The sequence below is a fragment of the Xiphophorus couchianus genome, chromosome 8 (assembly GCF_001444195.1).
Source record: "Xiphophorus couchianus chromosome 8, X_couchianus-1.0, whole genome shotgun sequence".
In the NCBI taxonomy this organism is placed as follows: Eukaryota; Metazoa; Chordata; class Actinopteri; order Cyprinodontiformes; family Poeciliidae; genus Xiphophorus; species Xiphophorus couchianus.
This window is the reverse complement of record NC_040235.1, coordinates 2,844,670-2,867,891: the sequence shown is the minus strand read 5'-3', so window position 1 is coordinate 2,867,891 and position 23,222 is coordinate 2,844,670. Positions and strand designations below refer to the sequence as shown.

At 40.7% G+C, this 23,222-nt stretch overlaps 3 protein-coding genes across 5 annotated transcripts in view; 1 reads left to right on the top strand and 2 right to left on the bottom strand.

Annotated features, from left to right (window-relative positions):
• Positions 1-2: 2 nt before the first annotated feature.
• LOC114149638 (tripartite motif-containing protein 16-like) lies at positions 3-3,348 on the bottom strand. Its single transcript, XM_028025666.1, has 2 exons — positions 3,001-3,348; positions 3-2,124 (listed from the first exon to the last, which is right to left on the bottom strand). The coding sequence occupies exons 1-2, from the start codon at positions 3,290-3,292 to the stop codon at positions 770-772; spliced, it is 1,647 nt and encodes a 548-aa protein (XP_027881467.1). The 5' UTR covers positions 3,293-3,348; the 3' UTR covers positions 3-769.
• A 788-nt stretch (positions 3,349-4,136) lies between these two features.
• txnl1 (thioredoxin-like 1) lies at positions 4,137-8,205 on the bottom strand. Its single transcript, XM_028025684.1, has 8 exons — positions 7,926-8,205; positions 7,180-7,276; positions 6,766-6,939; positions 5,442-5,564; positions 5,299-5,368; positions 5,058-5,230; positions 4,659-4,763; positions 4,137-4,363 (listed from the first exon to the last, which is right to left on the bottom strand). Exons 1-8 carry the CDS (start codon positions 8,021-8,023, stop codon positions 4,334-4,336), a joined length of 870 nt encoding a protein of 289 aa, XP_027881485.1. The 5' UTR covers positions 8,024-8,205; the 3' UTR covers positions 4,137-4,333.
• A 1,185-nt stretch (positions 8,206-9,390) lies between these two features.
• rab27b (RAB27B, member RAS oncogene family) overlaps positions 9,391-23,222 on the top strand; it is a 29,380-nt gene continuing 15,548 nt past the window's right edge. Inside the window, exon 1 of one of the 3 annotated variants that reach the window (XM_028025692.1) lies at positions 9,391-9,619. The gene's annotated coding sequence lies outside the window, so the exon portion shown is untranslated. Of the gene's footprint in view, positions 9,620-22,711; positions 22,859-23,222 lie in introns of those variants that run through there. The other 2 variants (XM_028025695.1, XM_028025693.1) reach the window with 2 other exon arrangements.

The following is a 23,222-nucleotide window of genomic DNA, read 5'->3' as shown; positions in this document are numbered from 1 at the left end:
GATTAACATTTAAGATTTAACCCACATTTATTGCAATCAGAGACATTTTAAAGAAATGTAAGGTAAACAATGTCATTCACTTAAAGTAGAAAGAAGCAGATTTAATGTTTGACTTTGATCAAAAACTGATTATGTCCACAAAAAGACAGAAAAAAATTACAAATTTGTCCATAAAGTTACCAAAGTGTTATATTTAGATTTTTAAATAAATTAGTTTATCAATGTTACACTGTAAATATTATAGTAGATCAAATTTTGTTCCATTATGTACATTTTCATCACTTCATCTCATATCAGACCTCATTTTTATTGACTGCTGCTCTCTGGTTTTTCCCCATTTCAGGTCTTACTTATGGAGAAATAAACAAAAATGTCTGACTTTATCCATTTAAAACAAAAAAAAGAAATTAAACAAAATTTTCCAATGATTTTACATTTTTTCTGTCCATTCAACACATTTCAATATATTTAGTAATAGAATATATTGACGTCAAGGTGGAATATCCATCTGCTGTTTTTATTTTTTCACTTAGAGCACAATATTTCTGCATTTCGATCACTTATGTGGACTCACATCCAAATACTAAATTGATGTCTTTCTGTGTTCAATATTTAGTGTTTAATTTGGTAACTTTTCTTCAGTTTTTCCTTTCATATTTCTTATTTATTTGCACATTATTTATTTATGTGTAAAAGAAATAGGAATGCAACTAATGTGCATTTTTACTGCTGCAGAACATAAAGGAGAATTATTTTAATCAAATAAATCTCAAACTGACCAAAGGTCACAGATCTGAACTGAGGCGCCCCGATACAAACCGAATCCAGGACAGAGAGGTCGGGTGAACGTTGTCTGGACTCTGTGCAGGAGGCTCATGTTGTTGTCAGAGACGCTGTAGAAGGACAGAACTCCTGCACTGTGATCCAGGTAAACTCCTATTCTGGATGAAATTGGACCTGAGACTGGAGTTCTGATGGAGTTATGTCTGATTTCATAACCCTGACAGCAACGCTGCAAAGCCCAGGACTTTTTATTGTTTCCAAACGCACTTTCTTCACCTTTCCTGCTGATGTCTTTATATGAAACTGCTAGAAAACCATCCCAGCTGGAATACAACATTTCCCACTCCACCTCCCAGTAACAACGCCCAGTTAGACTTTCACAACACAAAATCTGGGGCCAGCATGAGAACTTATCTGGGTGATCCACAGGAACGTCATTTATTCTGTAAAAATAAGCCTTTCGTGGACATTTATAACTGACCCACTTGTGTGCAGTCCTTAGATCTAGTGTGAGAGGACAGGCGTACTGCAGGAACTCCTCTCTGGTCTGAGGTTCTGCCTGTGGAACCAGAACCTTCACATCGGTTCCAGTTGGTGGAACTGGGCTCCAGTCCTCGGTGAGCAGCTCCTCCAGTTTGTCCCTCAGCTCAGAAACCGTTCCCTCTGCGTCTCGTCTGAAGCTCTCAGGCTGAACGTCGATGCGGGTCGGGTCGGAGGCCTCTCCAAGTCGGTCCAGGGAGCTGTAGTTCTGCAGAAAGCGGATGTGGTCACTGGTCTGCTGCAGCTCCTCCACCATGGCGGCTCTCCTCCTCAGATCCCTGATCTCCTCCTCCAGCACCTCCTGCAGCTCCTTCACTTTGTTCACCTCAGATTCCTGCCGAGATCGGATCTGCTGCTTCACGGCGGTGAAGATCTTCTCTGCGTTTCTCAGCGCCTCGTCAGCAGACCGATGGATGTCCTTCTCCACCTGCTGCAGCTTCTCCACCTCCTGCTCTCTGCCCTGGATTCTCCGCTGGACGTCCTGCAGACGCGCCGCCAGCTCCTTCTGCTTGTTGCTCATCTCGGCGGCGGCGGAAAGCGTCTGGTGGCCTTTATGCTCGTCCATCAAGCAGAGGTAGCAGATGCAGCTCTGGTCGGTGCGGCAGAAGATCTTCATCACCTCGCTGTGCAGCGGGAAGACGCTGTCCTCCAGCTGCCGGGACGGCTCCACCAGCTTGTGCTTCTTCAGGGCGGAGATGGAGAAGTGAGGCTGGAGGTGCTGCTCACAGAACGACACCAAACACTGCAGGCACGACTTCACTGCTTTCTGCTCCTCCTCACTGCAGAAATCACACAACACGTCTACAGAGAGACCAGGTTGGATCAAAGTTAGCATAGCTAGCTAAACCTGAGGAAATAATGAAAACTGAGAAAATGTTGTGGTACATTTGGGCAGAGAACAGAAAAACTGTACTCAAGTGAGAGTAGAACGATTTTTACTCAAGTAAAAAAAAAGTAGCCATCCAAAAATTAGTAAAAAAGTATTAAAAAATCTACTCAAGTACTGAGAAACTGAACAAACAATCAATAATTTAATATTTAAAAATTGCATCATCAGACGGACCAAAATATCAAACTAAGTGAAAATTTTGGTATAAAAATAATAATAATAATAAAAATCTAAATCAGACGAAAGAAAATGTTTCCAAATCAGTTTCTTTCAATAAAAAGAAAACTTATAAAACTTTAACAAAAACCGCAGGTGTCTGTCTGGCGAATATTTGGTTTAAACATGTTTGTTTTTTTCATTCGGTGGGTAAAAAAAATCCAGAAATTTTACTCAAAAGTGTCGATAATAATGATACTTCATAATGAAATGACTCAAGTAAAAGTAAAAAGTACAGCGCAGTAAAAATATTCCTAAAAGTGTAATTAAAAAATAAAAAAACTTACTTAAGTAAATGTAACTAGTTGCTACTCTGGTTATAATGTAATGATTGTTTCTAAGTTAGATAAGATAATGTTTACTGTTGTCATAGCAACTCCACAGCCACCGCCTGCCAAAATCAGTTGATCACCTGATTTAGGTCACACCTAAGTTCACGGAGGTGTGACGTCACATGAGACCATACTAGCAAACACTGTAAAAACTAATTAAAACTAATTAACTGAATTCCAGAAACAAAAAGCCACAACAAAATAAAAGTGAATATAATGGAAACCCGGAGCTTCTCTCACCCTGGTTGGGCTCGTCGGGAGCCGCCTGCGGGCCGCTCTTCCTCTTCTTCCTCTTCCTCTTCTCCTCCACCAGCTCCGCCAGCACGGAGCTCCTCACCAGCACCGGCCTCGGGCTGAAGCGCTGCCTGCACTGCGGGCAGCTGGGGTTCTCCTCCGCCGCGTCCCAGTAGCTCCCGATGCAGGCCAGGCAGTAGCTGTGGCCGCAGGGAATCGTTGCAGGATCCTTCATGAGATCCAAGCAGATGGAGCAGCTGAGTTTGTCCTGCTGCAGTTTCACTTCTGGCTGCGCCATTTCTGAGCTGCTTTCAGAGCCAGACACCCGGAAGAGGCAGAGCAGCAGCGGGGATAGCGCCCCCTATGCTTCACAGCCAGAGCTGGGGAGATTCTTTACTTTAAATAGGACTTATTTAATTAAGAAAAAAAAATACACGTTCATTTTTACTCAGTTTGAAGCGAAATATTTAGTTGCTGATTAAATATCTAATATTGATCCTTAATAAGTTACTGAGCTAAATAGTTAATTTGTAAGCTAAATATTCAGTTTTGAGCCAAACACTTAGCTTGTAGCTAAATATTTGGGTTGTTTGATGTTTCATTTCAAACTAAATATTTTGCTTGCTAAGTAAGTATTTAGTTTGGGGCTAAATAGTTAGCAATCCAACTAGTTCAGTTATAAGCTAAATATTTAGTGGAGCTACATATTTAGCTTGCTAACTAAATAGTTTGGAGCTACATATTTAGGTTGCTAACTAAATAGTTTGGAGCTACATATTTAGGTTGCTAACTAAATAGTTTGGAGCTAAATATTTAGGTTGTTAAACATTTGAGATCTGAGCCTAATTCTCTTTAGTATCTGCAAGTTGCTTCTGACTTTTTTCTTTCACACTTTTTCCTTCCACTTAATTTCCCATTAATATATTAATGTTCACATAGTGAACAACAAGCTCAGCTTTAGAGTCCGGTTGTGGTTTATGATTTTGTAGCCATAACATTTATGTTGTGGCTCAGAAATGGCGCAGCCAGAACTGAAACTAGAGCAGGACAAACTCAGCTGCTACATTTTAATATTAATAACATAATATTAAAATGTAAATATTAAAATTAACTGTTTAAAACTGAAGCAAACCGGAAGCGCATGCCTTTGAAAACAGATTGTGTTTTTATTTACAGCGATTTCAACAGAATTACAATATAAACGACTGACAGACGGAGCAACAGGAGGGACGCTGGAGGTCCGTTCTTCTTCTTCTGCTTCTCCTTTGGCAGACGGGAAAACCCCTCGACTGTTTCTGCAGCCTCTCCTCATCCTCATCCTCATCCTCCTCTTCCTCCCTCAGTGACTCTCTCCTTTCTTCCCGACAACCTGCAGAATGAAAACATGAGAACGTCTCTGCTGAGCGGGCGGCTTTAAGCCTCGGTAAGAGCAGGTTTGTTGCTCCGTATCGCGGCTTTAAGCCTCGATAAGAGCAGGTTTGTTGCTCCGTATCACGGCTTTAAGCCTCGATAAGAGCAGGTTTGTTGCTCCGTATCGCGGCTTTAAGCCTCGATAAGAGCAGGTTTGTTGCTCCATATCGCGGCTTTAAGCCTCGATAAGAGCAGGTTTGTTGCTCCGTATCGCGGCTTTAAGCCTCGATGAAAGCAGGTTTGTTGCTCCGTACCCGTTTGAAGTCGTTCATGTTGGTGGCCTGGACCGGAGTGCCGATGAACGTCAGGTAGTTGATCTTCGTCGTTTCCTCGTCTCCCTGGTTTGACTTGACAAACAGCTGCAGAAGGAAAACAGGAAATGCATGAGACTCAACATCCGGGTGTCCAACCTGCAGCTCGGGGGCCATTTACGGCCCGTTCAGTAGCTTTATACTCCAGTAAATGCAGCTGATGCAGATGGAGTTTGGGTGAGATTTTCAAAAACAAATTTATTTAACGTACTGATCACTGTTCCTCATCTAGTACTTTCTCCTGCTGCTCTCCGTATCTGCAGTTTGTTTGTCTGGTTCTGTCCAGTGGACCCACCTGGTCGTATTTCAGTTCATTTAACTTTCAGACGTTGTTTTCCTCACCGTGACACTCTGGACGTTCTGAAACTTGACGTAGCGCAGCGGGATCAGGCCGTCGTCTTTGCAGTCCTCCTCAGACAGCTCCAGGGCCTGGGTGGCTTTACTCCGCTCGGCGTCGTCGAAGTCCATCGACCGAGGAAGGTTGATGAAGACCTTCAGGACCTTCGGGGCCCGGGCTGAGGCGAGACGACACGCGGTGAAGGAGGGTCGGGTTTTAAACGCCTCACCTTAAAAAAAAACTCACCTAAATCTGAACACTGGAGCTTCATGGAGAAAAGCTTGACCGGCTGGTTGAAGGCGATCGTTATCAGCAGCTGGAGAAGGAAACGATTATCAGTAAAGCGAACAGAAAGTGTGAATCCCCCGTCACTCGGGGTCAGAGGTCACCTGCTCGTCGCAGTCGGACTCCAGGCAGGACGAGTCTTTGATTAAGCAGTTGTCGAAGCCGCAGTCGTCGCTCTCGTTGAGGCACTCGCAGCCGGCTTTGTTGACGAATGGCATGAGGTCCATCTGAGCGACACAAACAGAGAGGTCAGAGGTCAGAGCGGGTCGAACCGGTCCCAGTCTCTGCTGACTGGAACCGGAGAACGTTCTTAACTGGTTCCATTTGGATACAAACACAAAATAATGTTCTAACATGAAGACACAGCCTGACTTCAAAGTTTCCTTTAGGAAATCTTGATCTTCCACAGAATTTATAGAACTGAAATTTTACTCCATCATTTGTGTTTTCATTTCATCTGCTTTATTTCTGATCAGAGTAACTGAATATAATGAAGGGGCATCACTTAGGATGTTTTTCTCCTGATAGTCCGGTACATTTGGTTCTATTGGTACCAGAACTCCATCATCTGCTCCACCTCCAGCTGAGTTATGTGTCAAAAAAACCTGTTCCCCTCCTGGCCTGTGGGGGCGCTGCACCAAGAACCACTGAAGGAAACGACTCAAAAATCTCTGAAGATGCTGAGAGCAACTTCCTGTTTCACCAGATGGAAACAAGATGGAGGCGTCAGATTTTAGCGGTTTCATGAATTATTTCTCCCATTAGCACTAAGCTAATACGTTTGTTTTGGTTTTATTTACCCAGAATGCACTGCTCTGTAGCCCACTTCCTGCTTTTGGAGTGCTCTCTGGTCTGCTTGGGGTTCACATATGCATTCAAACTGAACCAGAGTTCACGTCAACCGAACCCAGACCGACGTCTGAAGTCCAGAGTTTGTTTAGTTTTGGTTTGGTGACAAATTGACTCCACAGACAAACTGGAGTTCAACTAAAGTGGACGGAACAGGCCTGGTGTGAATGCAGCCTTTAACATCGCTACAAACACATTTTGGATTTGAACAGACACCTAATAATATCCAGCTTTCTTCAGTCTCCCAGCAACCAGCTCTGCCAAGCAAGGGCGCAATTTGGAGGTGGGTGCACTTCTCCCCCATTGGAGTAATGCCCCATATTTTAACTGCTTTTGGCAGAATCCGTTTGGCCAACAGCTCTACAGTAAATCACTCTGATAAACCACCAAACTTGAGCTTTTCATATTTCTATTCAGGCGTTTTTTCACTCCAAGAAGCTGATTTTTCTGTCTGTCATTTTCCCAAACTCAGAAATCCAGCTTGGACAAAAACATCTGCTTTAAACTCTGATCACTGATCTTAGCTCTACAGGGGTAATCCAGAACCAGGCCTGGACCCGTGTGGTGGAGTAAACTCACGTATCCCTTGGGAATGTCCGAGTCCTCGTTGTTTCCCGGGTCGTTCTCTGTGTGCTGCTTGATCTTCTCCTCCAGGCCCGCCGCGTCCGCCCCCTGGTACTGGTCCACCCGGACCCGGTTCCTGAAGAACAGGAAGGTGGGCGTCGCTGAGATGTTGTTGGCGCCCGCCGTCCCCTGAGGAAACAGAAAAACAACTTTTCTTTCAACTGACTTTGAGATCTCAGTTTTAAAAACAGGATTAATGACGTTAAAAAGTCTGAGCAGGAAAATCACTTTCAGATTCAACCTGTAGAACCTCAAGTTGTTTATTTTTAGACTAATTTATTCATTTTAAAACAACTTTGGATGGATGTTTGGGATCATACAGAAATAAAAGGCTTGATGACATTTAGATGAACGTGTGAAGATGTTTACCTGACAGACATGAACGTCGACCTCCAGGAAAACCACATGTGGATATTTGTTGCTGAACATGTTAAAAGCCGGAGCTATTCTGATGCACGGCCGACAGCTGCAGGGAAGAGCAGGACATCAGAAAACTTCATATTTAAAAATGACATCACAGACCTAAATATACAGTTAAATGGACATTTTTGGTATTTTAAGGCCCAAATGACAATAATTCATATAAATAAAAAATATCCATTCCTGTCAAAAAAGACAAAGTACTGAAATAAACTTAACAATTGCTTGAAAAGGTATTCAATCAATGATGTAGAAATTTATACGTTCACATTATTTTAGTTTTAAAGTAGATCCAGTTAAGCTGTAAGCGTTTTAAGCCACATTAAAGGTGGAAGAAGTTCTGAAATTAGGATTGATTTGATTTTTTCTTATACTGACGAAACACAGAAAAACATAAACTGGTACAGCCTTACACTGTTCCGGTTATTACTCATATATTTCTGTATATTACACCAGAACCTTGTTAGTACAGCGGGGCTACACCTCTGCAGCTAACTTACTGTAATACTGCCAAGTCATTGTAAGCAGCAGAGCTAGTTAGCTTCCACCGGCTAACAGCAGCATGAATCTGGGAGAAAATCAGAGCTACTCCAGCATTCAGCTGGTTTTACGTCTTTAAATCTTGATCTTCCACGTCCACAGGACCGACACGCAGAGCCTGGTTAGTCGCCCTCGGCCCGTGTGGAGAATCTTACCCGGCCATTGTGAACTTCACCACGGCTAGCCTGGAGCCGGCGGCCGCTAACTCCGGCTGGAAGTCCGGGTCGCTGCCGATCACTTTAACGCCAACCATGGTCCGGTTGTGGGCTGGGGTCCGAGCCTGGTCCTCCGGGAGATGTTCAGAGCAGGAAACCGGGCCGCCTGGTGGGTTAAACGGTTTTGTTTTTAGCTTTCTGTCACAAAATTAGCTCAGCTGCACACCATGGGAACACACTGCACCGTTAAGAATGGAGACTCCTGATTGGTCAATTCCTGACAGGAAAGGCGGAGTTTGTTCTTCTTCTTTGGTTCCTTAACTGCTCTTTGCTGCCCTCACGTGGAAACAGAACAAACAGTTTTCATTAAAACCTTCGACCATTCCGGTCATTTGAGGCTCCGTGGGTGTTTTTAAAACCTCTTTTTGGTTCCGTCATCTACATTTATCTTGGACTGGAATTAATGTAGTTCATAATAATAACTAGAAAACTTCTTCAAGATTTTTGTATGGTTCCTTTGGTGTGTGACAGCCATGATTATTATCTATATTTTGTTTCTTAGCTAGGCTGCAGGGTTTTTATTTTTTATTTTAAATCCCATTAAGGATTCTTTATAATTATTAAATAAAACAAGCAAGAGTTTCTGTTAGGTTTATTTTTGAAGTCAAACAGATTCATTTTTATTGCCTCATGTAGCTAGATTTAGGTTAGCCTTTAGCTCAACTATGATTAGCTGTTAGCTTGATTGTAATTAGGTGTTAGCTTGCCTCTGAGTTGCTCTTTCTAAGACTTGGATTAACCGTTAGATTGTCTCTAATAAATTGCTAGCTTGTCTCTGAATGGCTGCTATCTACAGTTAGCTTAACTGTGATTAGCTGTTAGCTTACTTGTAAGTAGTAGTTAGCTTGTCTCTGAGTTTGACTTTAATTTTAAAAATTCTTTGAATAATTAATTGTGCTTTCTGTCCTGTTTGGTAACTAGAATCAACTGAAATGATTTTTGATGAAGTGTCTTGAGATGATATTTGTTTTTAATTGACAAACTGAGTTGAATTGAGTTACTTTTATATTATTTGTACCATAGGTAGTCAATCAATCAACCAAACCAAGACTATCATTACACTTCAAAAATGTTGGCTAGTGTTTCATTTATTTAAAAAAGCAATTATAAACATCTGGGTTTGTTTTGGCTGTTTTTACAATTTTCAGGAAGTTTATTCCAGGTTTGAGGAAAATGCTCCATGTTTGGTTCTGGTTCTGGTCATGCAAAGCGAATCAGAACCAGATATGGAATGAACAATGTGATGTTAAAACATATTGTGGCAAACAATTGTGGAAAAGTACTGTCTATTTCACACAACCCCACCGTTAAAAACAAAAAAATTAACTGTCCCTTTAAATCACCATGGAAACAGAGAAGCGCCTCTTTCGCTAAAGAGCTCGGAAATCCGAGGTTACGTGGAGACCTTGAAGGCATCTTGAGCGTCGGTCCCCCATCCCTGAAGCGAACGGGGCCACATCCAGCAGAGCCGCAGTTCTCTCGAAGCTTTTCATCCCGCACGGTCCTCCGCCTGAGCCCGGTTCCTCTGCGCGGATCCTCCCGTCCATCCGAACCGGGGGAGCGATGCGACGTCCCGGAGGAGAGAGCAGCGGAGACCTGTGAGGAGCATCTGACTTAGTTTCCACTAAAGAAAGGTGAGCGGCAGAGAGAAATCAGGGGGTTTCTGGCTGTGTGTGTGTTTGGGTTCTGCTCGGCGACGCGTTTCGGTCGTGCCCAGCCCAGCATCAGTGACTGGCAGGCGGGATGAGTCATAGCCTGAGCGGCGCTGCTGCTGCTGCTGCTGCTGCTGGAGGAGCGGATCTCTCCGCAGCCTTCAGGGCTTCATTATCAGCTGCTGCTTCACATGCAAAGCGCAGCCAGCGGCTCAGCGCCGCGCGGTCCGCACAGTTTGCATGAAGTGTGGGAGGCAGAGATCCACAGATCACAGATGGAACAGAAATGTTGTCTAGTTTGTGTTGCGCATCTAACTTTGAATCTACATTTAATTAAATTTTTTCAAATGTAGATACATATAAATACTTTAGGATGAGAAGAAGATGAGCCAGGGAGTTCTGTTTGTTCCTGTAACTGTAAATAAGCATAATAAAGGAAAGTTAAGTGGAAGGAAAAAGTCTGTTCTCGGTATGCTTTAGATCTAACAGGCTTAAGGAAATAGAATAGAATATAGTTTATTGATCTCAAAAGGGAAAATTGATTGTTTGTTGACAAAGTGTTAAATGTTAGTAAAGACAAACATACAATATAAAAATTTATATATATAAACTGCAGGTGCATCTTAATACTTTCAGAACCAGGAAATGCAATTTTTAAAGAAGCAGTTTGTTCCGTTAACTGCATCTAAGCTTTTGAACGGAAAGTTAAGTGGAAGGAAAAAGTGTTTACTGTGATGTATCTGTGTGAAGTAATGCTGGTCCACGTTGCTCTGCGATGTTTTAGGTTCATATTGATGTGTCATTATTAACAAGCTGCAGCAGATCCACAGCTCAGATATTTGAGTCGTTTTCATTCATGTTGGGAATCTAAAATAATTAATAAACAACAAAATGATTCCTGGATGTTTTAAATCAAACAGCAGGCAAACAAAAATAAATTAGAATGTCACCGGACACTGAATTAGTTCAGTAAAGAAGCAAACTGTTCAGAAAACGTTCTCTAAGCTTTTAATGGAAAGTTGAGTGGAAGGCAAAAGTGCAGCTGTGTGAGTCAGTTTTGCTCCTTGTTTTTCTGTATATTTTAGGTCTAAATTATTTGTTGTTACCAGATTTCAGCAGATCTCAGTATCCAGGTTGGAAATCTAAAACACGCAGAATTCAGATTTAACAAAATAACTCCTGGTGGTCGTAAATGGAACTGCAGGTGCATCTAAATCAGTCAGAGTATCATTGAATAGTTAATTAATTCAGTAATTCAATGCAAATGTCATGAAAAGGTTTTGGTTGATTCTTTTTTATTATTATTTTTGTCCCAGAAGTCGACGCCACTTTCTCACATCAAACTTTCGAAACTCGTTGGTGTTTTTTCTCCAGCTGTCCTGTCGTGACCTTTAACCTTTCAACCCGCAGTGCCGACATGCTGAGGCTCTCTGTGATAATCTGGAGCTGCGAGCGTCCGAGGCGTTTTGCAGACCTTTAGCTCTGTTTCTGATCAGGCTGTTGCCGTGGCGACGCGTTTAAAAACCAGAGGCTCCAGTCCCGTCGGAGGTTTTTATCGCGGGACGCGTCGGGCGTTTGGCTCTGATGATCCTCGGTGACCTTTAGGCTGGAGGACGTGACCTTTCCCTCAGTGTGACTCCGCCTCCTGCGGAGTATTGACCAGGAGCAGCGGGGCGCGTTAAGACGGAGGAGATTTCCACTCCGCAGAGCCTCACCGGGTTTCCTGCAGCGAGGATCTGGCAGCAGAGACGCGATTTGGTTAAAGAGAAACTTATTGGCAGAGGAAACGAGTCTGCATCCAACGAAAACAAAAACACTTCCTGATCTAATCATTTCAACTAATCTAATTAATTTAAATCAGTAAAAACTGGAATGTTGACAAACTTGATGAGAATTTATTGGGATTTGTTCAATAAATGTCTCAGAAATGGAAAGATCTGAAAAGTGCGGCATGCTTTTGTTGCTCTAGGTCAGTCAGATGGGATGGAGAACATCTGTGAACATTCATTTTCAATTCATACCACAGATGACTTTGACTAGGCCATTTTAACCTGTGATTCTGCTTTTCACCAACACTCTCCTTGGTTTTCACATTTCAGAGGGCGGCCATCTTGTTTGATATGCATATTTTACAGCTTCTATTTAGGTCAACTCTACTACTAAATATAAGGACAGACTGAGATATTTATTTCCTTTAATCATGATAATAAAGTCATAAAATTACTAGAATAAAGTAGTAATTTTATAACTCCTACAACAAAAATTACAAAAAAGTCCAGTTTTAGAGACAGATTTTTATACTTCATAGAAATACTTCATCTTTTAACGTATGTGCATCAAATAAGTCATTAAAAACATGCGGCGCCATCATAATCCAACCACTTCCTGTTGGTCTTCTTTGTCGTTTCCACCAGTAGTAACATCCTGTCGTTGATCATGTGACTCGTTTGATGCGTTTCCATTGCATTGTTGCAAAATGTACCAATCCAAATAAAACTAGGATGAGCTGAAAAACCTCCTCATGTTAGAGCAAAAGGTTTTTATTGAAAAACAATCGTTTCTCTAAATCGACATGTTTATTTTAATTGAATTGAATGAATTTGTGTCATTTTACAGTGAATAGAAACAGCTGGTGAGGCTCTGGTTTCCTCTCAGACCCGTTGTTTTGTTCTGCTCCCTGTTGGTTGTTTGGATCCAGGTTGAGGTTGTGACACGTTGAGGTTAAAATCTGTTTCTTTATCACGTTCAGCTGGGAGGAAACAAGGAAACCTAAAAAGCTTTGACTTATTTCCAGCAGAGCCATTTAGAGCCAGTGTCTGGTAACGGAGGCAGTTTGGGAATATCAGGCAAATGAAAAGGTTTCATCTGTGAAGAGAAGGAGCTGATAATCCTGGTTGTTCTGTCAGACGAAGCTCTGAAAGCTTTAAAAGATCAATGGATTCGGACAGTAAATCAGTTTAGCATCACATTCTCTCGGCGCTGCAGCCACTTTTATTCCTGCTCATAAACAGCAGGATTACAGCCAGTTATGATGGACGGCTTCGCTCTGATGACGTCGGTTTATTAACCGCAGGAGAATCCTGTGATGTCCAAGCATCAAATTAATCTGTATACCAGGGAATATTTGATGTTATTATATCTATCTTGAATCTGTATCAATATTTCCCATATATAAAATAAAACCCTCCAGTCTAGAAGTGGAAATAACATAATAGGATCAGTCAGGAGACATTACAGAATAATTGGAAAATTCCAAAAATAATAAAATAAAAACTAATTGTGTGTTAATGGTTATGTTTTTTTTATTCTTCGGAGCCAAACTTGAAGTTGAACGATAAATTTGATGAAGTGCTCAGTGGATTTAGTGGAGCAGATAATTGAATGTTTCAGAAAAATCTTTCACATGCGGATAAAAGGATCTAACCTGGCACAGATGGTCCAAGGGGAAGTGAAAAAAAACCTTTAGCCACTGAAAAATTCAAGATGGCCGCCGTGGTCATCATGTTTGAAATAGAATCGCCAATTAAATGAATGTGTTTGGTATCAAATAATGAATTTAAATCATAGAAATCATAAATATTTTCTTGCTGTTGTTTCCTTTATCTGGTAGACATTTTTCAAAATGGCTGCCATTGTTGTAATGGGGAATAAATGTTTGTACTAAAATCTCACAGCTAACCACAAAGTTTGGTCAAATAACCACTAATTTGCAAAACAAGAATATTAGCTATGCTAATGCTAATCTGCTAAACACATGAAAATGACCAGAAGCTAAAGCTAAACCACAAAACACATTAAAAAATTTGCTTGGTCTAATAATAAACACAGAAAACTCACAGGAAGCCAACAGTAAACTGCTAAACACATCGAAAAAATAACAGAAGCTAATGCTAAACCACTAAGACACTTAAAAGAATTAGCAGAAGCTAATGCTAAACCGCTAAGACACTTAAAAGAATTAGCAGAAGGTAATGCTGAACTGTAAAATCAGTAAAAAAAAAAAAAAGAAGCAAAAACTAACTTTAAACACACAAACATTACTGGAAGCTAAAACTAAAACGCTAAACGCATAAAAGAATTTGCGGAAGTTAACAAAAAACAGCAAAGCACATTGTAAAATTAGCAGAAGCTAACGCTAAAGCTCTAAAAAAATTTTAAAATTTGCTAAGCTAACGTTAACCATTAATTCTCTCAGTCTGTGTCGTAAATCTTCATCTACTTCCAGTTGACTAATTGTGTGAGACTCTCAAATATAAATATCAATATTCTGTAAAATATGATTTAGTGCAATAACTATTTGCTGTTTCTAAATGTAGCTGGTTCTTAAAGCTGGAGAGGAAAATGGTGTGATGGTTGGAGAAACCTGTCCTGGTTTTACTGCCGCTGATTTATCGTCGGGTTTCGCTCAAATGGCAAATGTCAAGCCAACAACGACTCTCTCCATCACTGCAGGAAACTGTGTTCAGCTTCCACTGAAATGGAAAACAATCTTCACATGTCGGGTCATTTGTGTCTGTGCAATAAATGGAGGCAGCAGAAATAAATTGCAGCTCATCAATAATTGAATGCAACAGGCAGCCGGGCTGTGAGGTCCTCAGTGACGTCACACAGGGGAAAATGCTTGTGAGCCGAACGGCAGAACATTGTAGAGAAGCTCAGCTGTGTCTGGATTCCTGGAAACCAAACGGATGATCAACCATGTGACCGTCCAGGTGATCTGGAGGAAGTAAACAGGACTGAGGTTATCAACGAGACCAAGAGCTGCAACTTCCAACAACATCAAACAAATGAAGAAGTTTTTCTGCCAGATTCTGGACGATCCAGAAGATTTGGTTTGTTTTCTCACCTGATCGTCTGGTAGATTCGGTTCGACTGGAAACAAAAACTGAAACATTTGTTCCAATTTAAGCTGCTGCAGTTCTTTATCAAACCAACCACACCTCTGAGCAAGTGGCCTGTTTTTAAATCTGTGTGCCCAGTTAATGATTAATCGATTGATTATTAATTGATTAATTATTTCACCTCTAATCCAAACTGGTTCTGGAATGGCCTTCCCAGTTCTCTGACTTCAATCTTACTGAACATTTGTGGCCTGTCTTGAAAATTCAGGTCCATTTAGATCAAAATACCATTTTTAAAGAAATATCCATCCAGAACGGCGCCAGAATCCGGACCGTTTACACTTAAAAACCGGAATTCTTCCTACTTTCTTTTTTATTTTTGAACCAGAAACATTGCAGAGTTTTCCTTTTCCAGCTGAGTCCCAGAAATCCTCTGGCTTCTCATCAAAACAGCTTAGATTTCAAAATAAAGTAACTTCCTTTAAATTAGTAGAGGTGGTTTCCATGTTGGATGGCGTTTCTGTTTCCACAGAGAATCAAAGTATAAATTTGATCCTCATTAGCTGTGAACCGTCGCTGATTTCTCACGTGATACGAAGCTCATAAAGCCTCACTTCCTTCCTTCCTTCCTTCCTTCCTTCCTTCCTTCCTTCCTTCCTTCCTTCCTTCCTTCCTTCCTTCCTTCCAGCGGTGGCCATAGCAACCAGGCTAACTTCTTGTTTCTGCATTTCATTCCCTGAAAAAATAAATCAGTTTCACTTTGAATTGGCCAGAAAATATCAGTAGAATAAATTTTGATTATTTTGATAATTTCAGGTTGAAAACATTCCTCAGTGTCAGACATTCGTTGCTCCATCGTTTGAGTTTTTTTTTTATCGCTTGCAGTCAATAATCTCTTCCAGATGTTGAATCTGACGGCGTTCGCTGTGCAACAAACCTTTTCTCCACTTGTATCCACCGTCTGCTGGCGTTTGGTCTAACGAGGGTGAGAGAGACGGACACCATGTTGAGGGAGGAGAGACCAGTTGCCTGGTGACGAGGCAGGAGGAGACGAAGGTGAAGGAAGGAGAAAAACGAGGAGGAGGAGGAAGAGGAGGAGAAGGTGAAGAGTTGTTTTCCGATAGCAAAGAGTTTCTGATCACGATCTGTTGATTTTAGCCAGTCAGGTTCTCTTCATTTTCATATTCAGTTGTTTTTTTACAGGTTTTTATTTTTATCTGCACTGATTTGTTTATTTTAACAACATCCAGTTATTTTAATAATAATTAAACATTTAGAAAAACAAAAAACTTCTTCAGATGATCAATATCTGCAAATTTATCACAATATCAGTAACAATATTGCAAAAAAAACAAACAGTCAGAACTGCAATAAATGTTTAATTTATCTGATGCCATGTAAAATATTTTATGAAGACATTAAAGTGAAGAATAAAACTATAAATATAATTACGTTCAGCTTTCTCATTAAAAACAGATTGACATTAAATGTTACATTTAATTTTATTCTAGTTTCTGACTGACCTGTTTAGTTTTATAGTTGTTTATTTTCAGCTCATATTATTATTGATTATTTTTGTCCAACCTTTACGTCTCTCTTGCTTCGCCTACATTTTTACATTTTCACATTTTTATTAATCTTATTTGAAGCTGCTCTGATTACAACCAATTTTTAATATCAAAAATAAATCCATTTTACTCCAGTTACATAAAACATTCAGTGTTAATCACCTTTAATTAATGGATTAATTAAAGAGTTTAAATTAATCTTTATGTATTTTTAACCTTCTAATAAAGCTGTGAGTCTTTCTCATGTCTTTACACAGAGTTGTTTCATCTTTATTTTTACTTTTTTATCATTTATTTCCGTTTCTCCTCTGTAATCTGGTATTTTGTTGGTCTGAAACTCGTCGGTTTCTGGGGATTTTCATGCACCAGTTGTGCTGAAAGTGAAGATCTGGTCTGTAAGCAGCGGCGCTCCGGGGAAGTTAGCAAACCTTCAGCACTCAGACTCATATTAAGATCACCTGTTTGCTTTCTGAATGTATTTTTAATAATTAATAGTTAAAAATGTGGATGAGAATTACAGCAAGTCTGGTTCAGATTTCAACTGTTGAATGAAGAAAACAAAGTTTATTGATTATTTAGAAACAACCGTGTTTCATTTATTATTATTATAATAAACAATAACGATCATAATCAGGTTACATTCATTTCAGTTTATTTAGAACCAATTAACAAAAACATCAAGATTTTAGTTTCTATCAAGACTTCCTGTTCACTACAGCAGTCTGCACTCTTTCGCTAATGCGCTAACAGCTAAACTAAATTTTTGTTTAGCTCTTTGGAAACTTTGGAATCGCTCAGCGCACAAAACTTCCTCAGTGCTGATCCACTTGGCTGTTTTGTAAACTTTCATTTGAATAAAGTTCGACATCTGTGTTGAAGTTAGTGCGCTAACAGCTAAGCTAATTTTTTGTTTAGCACTTTTGCTAACTTTACTGCTGTGGTAAAACAGTTTTTACTCTTTCAGTTTTTCTGCATCATCTCCAGTTTTACTTCAACTCGTTTCTTCTTTCTGGTTTATGTTTGTCTTTAATCTGTCGTCTGCCTCCTCCTCCTCCTCCTGCTCCCTGTGGCCTTCCCGTTACTTCTTCTCATTTATCTTCTCCTTGCTCCGCCGTTCATCATGTTTCCCCTCCTCGGTTGAGCTCTTCTCCTCCTCCTCCTCGTTTTGGGACTCGTGACTCGAGCTGATATTCAGCTGACAGGACTTTATTAGAAGTCAGACACAGGCACCTCTTTCTCTCTCTCAATAAATACCATTAGCAGGAACCTGGTGAAATAAAATCTGCTCCCAAACAACCAAACAATGTGACTTTCTGTAAAACAATAAAGCAGATTAAGATGATCGGATCAGAAAGCGGCGCGTCTTTATCCGCTCTTCGCTCTCGCTGTTAAATGCTGGCATCTCACACACACACACACACACACACACACACACACACCCACACACACACACACACACGTTACCAGCTCTCTGCTTGAGGTTGAAGGCTCATACATTTTTAAAATCGCTGCTGTCGGCAGCCTGCTCTTCCTCTCCTCTTACTTCGCACCTAAATTTCTTCCTAAGCGTTTCTTCCCTCAGTAAAAAGCAGCTTGTTCTCATTTTGCACTGATGACTTGAAGCCAAATCAATTAGGAAACATGGAAATTAATCTGCATGAAGTAAATGCTGGAAAAAAGTCTCATATTTAAAGAGATAAGTGAGAGAGAGAGGTGTCCGCATCCTTAAAAAGTCTTAAATTCATTGGGAAAAATAGAAAAGAAATGCATTAAGAAGAGTCTTACATTTAGTTTTTGGCAGGATTATTTAATCCCTTATACTTTATGTAGTTTTCATTTTTCTCATGGAAATTTACTGTTGTGCAAAGGTTTGAGCTAACTAGCTAATTAGCCAGACAGGAAGGGTAAAATATCTAACTTTTTTACATCTATATGGCTGGACGATATTATTCTTAGCCATTGGGATTTTCTTTTTGTACATTTCTGTCATGATACAAGTCTTAAAAAGTCTTAAATTAATTGGTGAAACCTGCAGAAACTATGTAGCTATATAGTTATCTATAACATATAGATGTTTCTTTTCTGTAAGGTGCTGCTTGTATGCCCTAATTTCTGGGCAACAGCATCAAAACCCATAACTATTTATGAGCAATCTGCGTCTTGCCTGCAGTCATTTTACATTTTTTACCAACAAATGTTTTTATTCAACCATTTCTCTTTAAGTTTTGTGTAATTTCTCGACAGAAAATCATCTGTTTCCATGGAAATGTAGCAAGGATGTGCAATTCCAGGAAAAAATATTTTCTTTTTGAGTAAAACCTTTTCACCGGCATGATTATGTTTCAATTTATTTTTGTTGGCTCTAAATATTTCAGCTCCAAAGCAGTAAAAGAGTAAAACTGAACCAGACCTTCATTATGTGACAGAAGAAGCTTTTACTTACTGGAAACTGTTTCTCTGCTTTTCCATCTTGGCGTGTCTGTTGGCGTGTTTGTACGGGGGACTAAACATGGCAAAACTAAGCAGACTTGGTGGAACATCAAGTCCTTTCAGGTCTTGGAAGAATTAATGTTCCACTTCTGAAAAGTGAATCAGTTTATATTTCCTGTGACATCAGAGGCTTTTATTTTTATTCACATAGTTAATTATTAACTTACCTTCTTGGGATGAAAGTGAATAAATCAGAAAGAAGGTCATGGCATCAGTTTTACTTTTTGTTTCATACAGGCGGCATGCCAAGGCTGCTGGCTCTTCACAGCGTAGACGAAGAGTTGGCGTAGTGTCACATGAGGTTAACATAATTAATGTGTCATCAGTGAATTATTGAGCAGCAGTTGTGAAATTTTAAATGTTTTAAAAACATTTAAAATTTCAAGAGGCGGATATGCAACAGTGTGTCGGAGGTGTTAGCATAATGCTAGCTATTCAAATACTCAAGAACACAAAAATTTAATCTTCTGATGCTTTTTATGGTGTGGCTTCTTCTGTTTCTTCAGTTTGTGCGTTGCTTCCCCCTTGTGGTAGTAACTGTCCTCTACAGTACAAAATAACAACAAAATTGAGTTAGTTTAATTTTCAGGCTAAAATAATGAAATTCCTTCCTGTTTACGTCTTTGTTTGCCATCCTGCTAACTCGTGGCTTCGCCTTGGCTAACAAGGAACGGGTTGTTGACGCTGCCAACAATGTGAACACTGACTGGTGCATTCCTGAACGTCTCATGTCTCCAAGCGAGAGGCTGTGAGTCTCAGAGTTTCTCTTGTAAATGTGGATGTTTAAATGGCGACAGCAAAAAAAACGCCAGAGTCGGTTGATTGTTCGACAATTTAATAGATTTTTTGAAAATGGTGTCTTCAATACCCAACCGATGCAAACTTAACCACAGTAGAATATTTTTACCTTTTATTAAAACTAACTGAATTAGACGATCAAAGAGCCGCAGTGGAATAAAACTGAACTTTGATTATTCTAACTGGTTTGAATGTGTAGCAGCTGTAAATAGGAGGCAACATTCCTGCCGTAATTGAAGCTGCATGACCGACTGATTGTTGAGCTCATAAAAACTGACCTTCACTTCCACACATCCTCGTCTTGGTCGTTTTCAGACGAGGAAGATTTAAATCCTCACAAACTATCCCATCTGTTTGGCTAAACTGTGTTGAGCTACAGGTTTAATTGTTTTTGTTATAAATAAAAATCCTCCCAGCTCCAGATTTATTCATAAACCTTTCTCTGAGCTGCAGAGTGATGTAACAGCAGAAACTTTCCTTTTTGTTCCCAGTCTGTTTTCTTTCTGCTTTGCATGATCCACAGCGATCTGATCTTAATCCTCCAGCCGATGCAAAGCGCTTCCAATGGAAACAGAGATAAACCGAATTTAGTTCAAGTCTTAGTTTGCAAAATGCTTTAGTGTAAAAAACAGTTAGATTCACTTCAGCTGCAGCGTCTGAACCGAGGTCCTGGGATTGTGACAACTGGATTTCAGGTCTCATCTGAAATCTGAGTTTTCATCTGGTAATAAAAAAACAAGGATTTCTGAGAAACTTTGTTCTTTAATTCCGATTTATGGCCTGATTATTTCTCACCATTAAATGAACTGTCTTTGTTGATAAACTGTTTAATTAGTTGGTGGTAAATTTGTTTAATTCTGGGAAGCTCGGCAGCTATCTGAGATGTTTTCCTCTTTGGAGAATGATGGAGTTCAGTTGGTTTGGAGATGACCTTTAACCCTTCAGAGGTTGATGAGCAGCATCAGATCAATGCTGCTGTTTCCCACCTGATAGTTTGGTAGATTTGGTTTGATTTGGACCAGAACTTCACCATCTGCTCCACCTCCAGCTGCTGTGGTTCTGACCCAAACCAACCTGTTCCCCTCCTGGCCTGTGGGGGCGCTGCACCAAGAACCACTGAAGGAAACGACACAAAACCTCTGAAGACACTGAGAGCAACTTCCTTCTTCACCAGATGGAAACAAGATGGAGGCGTCAGATTTTAGCATTTGGAGGCTAGCGACGCTAGCATGTTTGTTTTGGTTGTATTTACCCAGAATGCCCTGCGCTGTAGTCCACTTCCTGCTGTTGGAGAGGTCTCTGTTCTGTTTCATCACATTTGCATTCAAACTGCACCAGAGTTCACTTGGACCAAACCAGAGGTTTGTAGGCGGATTCGGGTCGAACCGGATTTTCTAGACAAACGGACGGGAGTTGGTTTAAATCAGCCTAAAATGAACTGATGGGAATGAACTAAAGCAGCAAATCTGCTTTTACTGAGGTTCTCACTCTGTTTCTTATTAACTATTGAAAGCTTTTGATCACCAGAACCAGAACCTTCTGTTCCTTTTGGGTTTAATACGTCCCGTTTGCTGAACGTCTGATGGGAAAGTTTGATTTGAATCCGATCCGGCAGCTGGATTTGCTCCGGCCTCAGGTTGTCGTATTTTGGGAAGTCGGCCTTCGATTTCCACCCGTCGGCTGATGATGATGATGATGATGATGATGATGATGTCAACACTCCCAGCAGTGACTGCAGCCCAGTGAACCCTGATAACGGCTGTGAGCCGCAGAGACACTTCCAATATGAAACCAGTTCATTCTCTGAGCTTCTCTCTGCTTCACTGGGAATTGTGGGAATTGCTGTCATTTTCTCGCAGCACTGTCATGTTTCATGTCTCGGTTGCTGGTGATTGGTTTGACCCGGCTGGCCTTTTCACGGTCATCCAATCAGAGAGCGAGGATTGGAAATGTCTCAGGGTGAAGAGAAATAAATAAAAAGAGTTTATTGATCTGAAGGAAGTCGTCTTCATCAGCTGGTGATCGATATCCATCTGATCGATCTGATGTGACCCTGTAAGAGACAATCATCCTATTCAGACACTCGAGTCAGAATGAAATGTGTAAAACTTGATAAAAATGTAACAAAACATCAACACTTTCTATTGTAGGGTGTCCAAAGTGTGGTTCAGGGGCCATTAGTGGCACCTGGAAATGAGATTTCTACCATTTGTGGAAAAGTTTAAGAATAACACAAATAATATTTCTTTAATTTGATAAAGGTGACAAGAGCCACCAAAAAATATATAACTCTTGATCTATAATATCAAAAGTAAAAATTCTGAGTTTAAAGTAAAATTCTGTGAAAAATGCCAGAATTGTGAGAAAAGACAGAATTCTGAATTTTAAGTAAGAATTTTGAGAAAGACGCCACATTTCCAAAAAAATAAAAATTCTGTAAAAAACATCAGATTTTTTTTTATTTTATTTTATTTTATAGAAAGTCGTCCCACAAACATCAAATATATCATATCAACACATCAAAGGTTTTAAAATAAACTTTTTATTGCTGGAAATGAACTAAAACCTGGTAGATAAAATGTATCAGGATATTTACTGGGTTATGTTTGACTGTTATTATAAAAATGAAATAAAATCAGACACATCATTTTTCTTTTTTCTTTTCAGTTTTTCTTTTTCTCCTCGTCTCTCAGTCCTCGGTTTAAAACCTTCTGCAGATAAAATGAACTCACTGCTCATCAGATACGTTCAGTTCAACTTTGACTTCTACTGCTCTGGTTTCCTGGACCTGCATGACCCCAGGCCCCCCGGCGCTGATAACAGAGCGTGTGTGTGTGTGTGTGTGTGTGTGTGTGTGTGTGTGTGTGTGTGTGTGTGTGTGTGTGCAGCCGTATCTTTCTCCATCGCAGCCTCACCCTCTCATCACTCTCAGAAACAGAGGAAACTCAGTTCTCAAAGTTTGGCTCCTTGGAGACGCAGGAAGCGTTTCTGCTCAGAGTCGAACGGCGAGCTTCTAGATTCACACGCAAAGTCGTGGCGGTGATGCACGGTGGTGGCAGCATCATGCTGTGTGGGGAGGATAAGGAAAGGGAACAATGGTTTAGATCAAAGCTGATTCATGGGTGGGAATGGCCTAGTCAAAGTCCAGCAGTAAATCCACTTGAATGGATCAATGGACGACTTTTTTCCTTCCCTTTAACTTTCTCTGTGGCTTCCAGCTGAAACGTGACTGAAGGCTGAAAATAGTTCCGGGTGTGAATAGTTCCGGGTGTGAATAGTTTTTCGTGGATCCCCGGCGGTCCGAGAGGCGGACCGGAAGTTAACCCATCCGTGACGCGTGGCGCCCCGCAGTCAGCTGCTGGGCGGAAGGCGTGGCTCCCCGCCCGGCTGCCTCCTCCAGCTCCCCGCCCGCTCCGCCGCTCCGCGTCCCAGCAGAGCGTCCGGTCTGTGGGTAAACGCTGGCTGACCGCCCGGTCGTCTCCCTCCGGATCTGACGGTGAAACCGGCCGAGGAACCGCGGACAGGTAGGAGCTCCGGTCAGCGGGACTTCTGGGAGTTTTCTGATTATGTGACTCATTAGGAATAAAAAAGCTTTGAGCTGATCTGGTTAGAGGAAAAACTCCTCCGATGAGTTTCTCTCTTCACTTTCAGCCTGATTTTAAACGTTTTTTATTTTCAACAGCCTGAAACTTTCGATTAATTCTGATTTTATTCTAGAAAAAAACTGTTTTTATTTTATTTTGTGGGATATGAAAACCTCAAGCTGAATTTTCTTTGTTTCTTCTTGTATGTATATTTATATTTCCAGCTGTAAGGAAATAAAAGCAGATTTAGGTTAATATGGTTCTGAATCAGGACAGTGAAATTCCACCTGAAAGTAGAAAGTTG

Excerpts from the sequence above, each read along its gene's own strand:
- LOC114149638 (XM_028025666.1), bottom strand. The coding sequence starts at position 3,292 with ATGGCGCAGCCAGAAGTGAAACTGCAGCAGGACAAACTCAGCTGCTCC. Across the intron at positions 2,125-3,000 it reads TCCCGACGAGCCCAACCAGG|ACGTGTTGTGTGATTTCTGC; the intron begins GTGAGAGAAGCT and ends GTCTCTCTGTAG.
- txnl1 (XM_028025684.1), bottom strand. The coding sequence starts at position 8,023 with ATGGTTGGCGTTAAAGTGATCGGCAGCGACCCGGACTTCCAGCCGGAG. Across the intron at positions 4,764-5,057 it reads AGAACGTCCAGAGTGTCACG|CTGTTTGTCAAGTCAAACCA; the intron begins GTGAGGAAAACA and ends TTCCTTCTGCAG. Across the intron at positions 4,364-4,658 it reads ACATGAACGACTTCAAACGG|GTTGTCGGGAAGAAAGGAGA; the intron begins GTACGGAGCAAC and ends TTCATTCTGCAG.